Genomic DNA, 6,469 nt, shown 5'->3' with positions numbered 1-6,469 from the left:
TCATTTATACCACCAGTTTTGACATCGTAACTGTCTAGGCAAGGGTAGACTACACATATGCAATATATGTGGTCTGTTTAGCTCACGTCATCACTCGTTGCTATGACAACCGATATTGGTTATTCTGTACCTGTTTAATGAATAGTGTGATGATAGGGCTATTTTCCCCTCGCGTCATCAGAATTAGTTAATTTGCCGCTCTAGCGATTCGTATCTTTGTTCTCACCCATAAACTTCTAATTTCATCATCATGGTGACTTTCACGTTAAGTGGTAAATTGATCAATTTGTTCAAAATGTCACCCTTAATAATTTCCTCTCCGGAAATAGAAAAGCACACTAGCGGATATTACCGCGTTTAACACCTGTCTTATTGGAACTCAGTCATTGTCATTGATTTTACTATTATCATTAATGTTATTATTATTATTATTTTTATTATTATTCAAATCACAACCCCACGTCGAAATGATACTCTTAAATAATCAAGCTATGTGAACAGATATATTGATGTCAGTCTGTCATGTACGTACATAATCCAATTTTGTTAATGTAAGTATTTTAATTTTTAATAATCGTAATTATAGTATATATTATTAGAATCATTGATATGGATTAAACCTCGAGGGGTATGTTTCGTCTTAAATTTGTCTTGCAATTACTTGCAGCCGCAAATATCTAGTGGTAATAATAACCACCCCATCCACCCCTGGCATGGATAATGGAATCTCCTGTACATCCCAATAAGGCTATGGTGATAAACTATTTTATCGTTGATATCGTGTGAGCTGGCGGAGGACACCTACATAGTTTGAAAAGTGTCTGTCAATATCACACGCAGATGTATTTCGCGTGACCTTCGTTGGCGAACAGTATACATCAACTTATTGCCTACTGTCACTTGAACGAGTGCGTTGCAGAAAGCTGGTCATAGTACCGTGGCTATATTTTGTTTAATCATCAGCGACCGATTGATATAACCACCTATGTAACTAATATTTATTTTAATCACGTGAACATCTAAAATACGTCTTGGAGCTGGACTAGAAGTTCTCCTCTGGTCGGTAGTTAATGCACGTGAAAAGTACGTGACAGGGGTGTTTATTGCCAAATTGACGTGGCAGTTGTCGTCAGGCGGGGATTTGTCTGGCAGAACTCTAGTAAGACGTGTACACCCAACGCACTCGGAATGTTCACAGCATAGTGTCATGGAGTTGCTTTGGACTGTAAAGACCGTTGTTTACTCGATTTTAATTTTTGTTCTGTTTGTGCAGACTGTCGATAGTAAACATGTACAGTACAATGATTCGAGTGGCTCGAAAGAAACCCTTACTTACAACTTAGCGCTTCGTGAAAATGACCAAGTTCATCTATCGTGGGATGTGAATTTCTCCGAAGAAAAAGTGGTGTTTCGAATACAACGTCGACATCCACATGCGGTTGGATGGTTCGCCTTTGGTATGTCAGACGATGGCACTACGCGGGATGCCGACTTGTTATTTTGGTGGCAAGAAGAGGACGGACATTTTGAAGCAAAGGTAAAATATTCTAACCTATTTACTCTAATTATCCCGCCAATTTCCCCTCATCATGATGTTATCGTGTCAGACGTTGTTATTCGACGAAAGCAAAAAGTAACCATCGCTTAGAGGCACTGCAAAAGATAGTGCGATATGGATGAAAAAGTATCAGATTTACCAGACGATAACCTTCACCCAGATAGAATTTTCCTCCAAAATTGTAAATCGACACAATAAAATTGACTCCCTTCTCAATTTTACATGTTAATTCTTGGCCTAAACAACATGTAAACATACCAATTATATCAAAATCAGTGTTTTCTGCCATGTGGCAGTGAATTCAACATATAATTGCAAAGACGATGACACGGCACGTGACTGAATGAAATTTGTAATTCTACTCAGAGGTTATATACGTTATTTATTTTTGACTGCTGTGTAGAGTAATGCACGTTTATAAACTAATGACACCCTGCATGCTGTAGAGTTCACAACGAGGCAATTACTATGTATACAGCCACTTTTCGTTACACCCCATTGTCTATTGAGTACGAGAACGGTAAAACACTAGAAGCATACTATTCAAAACACAACCAACATTAGTATCAGTAGATGGTTTGAATGCAAAAAGAAGTTATTTTCGCCAAAATGCCACCAGCCTTTGACTTGTAAGCACATATTTGTAGATGTTCCTGGTTCACGCTCTACGGATTCGTAGATTTACAGATTATGAGATACACAACATCACCAATAAATTCTGCGACGATGCACACTTACAACACATACACTCAGAAAGCTCTTGTCCATCTTTTCTATTTATTTTAAAAACTATCATAAATCAGTACTATTGTTCATATTGGCACGGTTTTCTCTATTTTTTAAAATTCATTTTTGAATGAAAGGCACTATACACACACGGATATTTTAAATATAGGACCTACAATGGAATACAAATACAGGATATCAAGTATTACCCAAATATAGTAACTGAATGCCACGGGCATGAACAAATAAAGAACACTAAAACATTTGTGCAGTGATTTTTAATGTACATACCGAAATATGCGCACACAGGTAAGAGAGAATTTCCAAGTTCCATCGAACGTATACTCACCTGTGTGCTAAAAGAACAACATGTGTACCAAGAATGTCACGCAGTAGTAGTATTAACATTTGTTCATCAATATTGCATCTATAAATAAATCTGGTAAATACATACGATTACTACACTCGCTAACTGACTTTCGGGTCACGAAGTTGTGAAATTCCCTTTATTCATTATTAGACTGCCAAAAGTTAACCGTCAGCAGACGACAACAGGGAATGAGGTAGTTTTCGGCAGATGACAGTGGAGAATGAGGTAGTTTTCCACCTAAACAGGATATATAGAGAATGGGGTAGTGTTTGGTATAAACGGATATATAAACGACCCTAACAGAAAAAAAAACTGTAAGGTCGCCAAATCGGTCAAAATAAAAGCAAGACTAGTACTGCTTTCATTGCTGTTCCATATTAGTATTTTGGTGTCACAATTACGAATCTTTCATTGTCATAACGAATACATTTAATTCCACATTGGCGCGTGAAGGAATGAAAAAGCATAAACAGTGTTGTCTAGATGATATGGCCAACGATTTGCGTATATGAACGGTCGTTTTACGATAATACACAATTACACAATTGTTGGTAGTTGGTTGTTAAAAATAAAACTAAGGCAGTCTTTCAGATATCCTTTCGATATAACACCAAGTGTTTGAAAGTAAATATTTGACTGTTATTGTCATGGAAACGTGCAGGTACACTGTACAAATTAGGTAAAGATGATTCGTTGACGGTTCGCGTCATGCTCGAGCTTCGAACGATCTTGCATCGTCATTGACGTAATCTAACAGCATACGAAACTCGCATAGCGCCAATCGGACATTATGCAGCTTTCTGGAGGAAACTAATTTTAAAGGCCAGTTAACATATAATGTTAACCGAATGTAAAATGATTTCGGTAAGACATTTGATTGAATCTCGTGTTGTTTTGTTTATAGTCAAACTCATAATATAGATATAAGTCAAAGGTATCACATGAAAGAAACTATTTGTGGTTTACGCAGTGGGCATTTTGTAATGGCATACCGGGTAAAAATAATATTATTGTCTCAACACGTTATCTTGTTATTTATAAAACTGTTGTATCCTTGGCAAACACGTGTAAGAAGCTACAACGCTATAAACTATCCTATCATTTACTCAGGTCACTCTCTCACTGCCTGTCAATGCCATGTTTTCACTCAGGTCACTCACTCTTTCACTGCCTGTCAATGCCATGTTTTGCTATGGTTACTCCTCTGTAATTGTATACATATATTAACTTTAACGCCGTCAGCGACGACCGATGTCAACGAAAGTCATTCCATCAGTGGAGGAACTTTTAACTTCAACATAAACCGTGTATCGTAGTCGCCCAGTTTAAGTTCTGGTTCTGTCGTGTTCCCAACTAAAGGGCGACAGTCGTCGTGCCGCGTTCTGTTCGATATGGGACTCATAGCGACGTATACAACGCGTGTAAAATACATTGTTTATTTACATGAAATTCGAACGACGACCACCGCGCTTAAACATCCACGAGTTATTTATTCGGACAATGACTCAAATTAGACGTCTGATTATTTTATTTTCACACGTACAATGACACGCGTTCTACACTAACACGCGTTGCTAGGTCGCAGCATTCCAGCACAGCAGCCAATCAGCGACGGCCTAACGCTTAGATGACAATTTCGGTTTCAAATACCCCGGCTTAGTGTTCTATGTTCTTCGCGTAATTAGTTGTTCGTATGCAAGGGATTTTTCCACACAAAAGCGACGAATTCGGTCGAATTTTGTTATCGGTTGGCTCAATATAACCCCAACGGACCCTATTTTTGTGAAAGATTGGTATTTTTGTCCTGATTTGTATGAATCTGAAAAACGCGTTTCACAACTTGTCTCTTATTTAGTTTTATGCGTCATTCAAGATGGCGGCCCCCATATAGTAAATATCGCATTTATTTTATTATATCAGATGTGCGCCAGCTGACTGTGGTCGCAGCACTGTCTTGGAGCATATTAATGGGCAATTGGGTTCCCCGAACTAAATTTCTATCCCGGTTTGTTGCACGTTCTTTCTTTAATATGAAATAGTCAAATATGGGACATATGTAATAATAACAGAACCCCACACCCTTCCCGTGGCTTCGCTTGTGAAAGTACGGCAGCAGGATACACCGCATCACTCATGAAAATAACTTCCATACGCAATGAAAGCCACGGGGAGGATATGGGGTTCTGTCACAATACTTCATTATCACTGAAAAAAAATTTCTCCTGAAATAAATTCTAGTGCAAATGCCATTTCCCTCATACTCTATTGAGACACAGCACAGTGAAAATTGGATTCACATGTAATGCTTGAAAACATGTCAGCAACAATAAATTAAGTGAAATTCTACGTGACTTCATAAGAGTTGGAAATGAACAAATTACACCCGACCCTACCACTCCATACACAATGTAAACTGCACCCAAAACATCCATTCACCCACGGTTACTACCGTGTTTCACCAGTGTATTCTATTTGACTTCAGGAGGAATTGAAATAAACAAATTAATTATAATTTCAGCCTCTAGTTGAGCACTGATTAAATAAACTACCTCGTCTTTATGTCAACTTGAAGTTATTCATTGCCTACATTAGTGACTTCAAAATATATGTTTCAATCCCAGGAATTTCACTCGCTGTTAATTGCATGGGAGTGCCAGTCTTTAATGAATTTCTATTGTCATGTCAATTTCTTGTGATTACTCGGAACATGAAGCTGTAACCACAGACCGTCTAGGTGCTGTAATTAAATCCTTGTATAAGCACCGGTTAGGCAGGATTGAACTATGCATGTGAAGCCAGCTGAGAGGTATATTCAATCCTATAGATGTCTCATTGTTTGGTAACTATTTGCTGCAAATGCAACACAAATCAATATAAAAATATTACTCACACAGCATTCTACAGGTTACTTGTTGTATACATATATTAACTTTAACGCCATGTGACTAGACACGGTAACAACCCAACGATATTGTTATCATAGGCACATGCTAACATTGTTATAGTAACGTTTAATTAATTAGTGATCTTCTATTGTGAATGTGCTGTGCAGATTAAAACATTACAGAACAGAGATGACCAGAAATACTCTATTAACTCTAACAAACGAATTAATTATTAGTATAGTGAAAACATATAGTTATTATTAAATCATAATATACGTAAAACATCAATCAAGACCACCGGGAATAGGTACATCAACAATAAGTGAAATATTTTAAACTTTTTGGTGAACACATTTGTGAATGTATAGATTATATTTGTATATTTGCAGTGGGCGTTAAACAACGTGGTACACGTTTTTGTTAAAAACATCTTATTCTGTATTTGTCTCACCACTGGCGAATTCAAAAATTCGGTGGTGGTGGTGGGGGTGGGGGCTCCCATTGACGTCGGCGTGTTCACCAGTAAGTACAATTACATTTCTCCAAAAACTGCACTGACATAAAATACCATACATGATATGTTGCATCATGTAAAATATAGATAGGATGTGAGGTATAATATTTGTTATTTGTTATATGTTATGAAAATAGTTAAGACACCTTTTTCATTTACAATTTATTCCTATAATCAACGGTCTAAGAGCAATAAAATCTGGCGTTTAGTTCATTTGTTGCTCTGAAAGGTGATTATAAATTTCTTTCCACACATGACTGAAAAGTTGAGAAAACAGAAAATAAGAATGTTATAATAAAATATGTGTGTACGTCATATATATACATATATAACTAATATGTCGCCCCCATATATTCTATAAATGTCATCTCAAATGTTATGACTCTTGCAAAACAGCTGGATCAACATTGCAAATC

The 6,469-nt window shown here is 37.0% G+C and overlaps 1 protein-coding gene across 1 annotated transcript in view; it reads left to right on the top strand.

The window, feature by feature from the left end:
• Positions 1-963: 963 nt before the first annotated feature.
• LOC102804261 (dopamine beta-hydroxylase-like) overlaps positions 964-6,469 on the top strand; it is a 32,909-nt gene continuing 27,403 nt past the window's right edge. The window contains exon 1 of the mRNA XM_078012247.2: positions 964-1,537. Coding sequence (XP_077868373.2) covers positions 1,208-1,537 — 330 coding nt within the window. The 5' untranslated portion in view covers positions 964-1,207. The remainder of the gene's footprint in view (positions 1,538-6,469) is intronic.

Source organism: Saccoglossus kowalevskii, chromosome 17, assembly GCF_978046115.1.
Source record: "Saccoglossus kowalevskii chromosome 17, keSacKowa6.1, whole genome shotgun sequence".
Taxonomy (NCBI): Eukaryota; Metazoa; Hemichordata; class Enteropneusta; family Harrimaniidae; genus Saccoglossus; species Saccoglossus kowalevskii.
The sequence above is the reverse complement of the archived record's forward strand: the minus strand, read 5'-3'. Positions and strand labels throughout refer to the sequence as shown.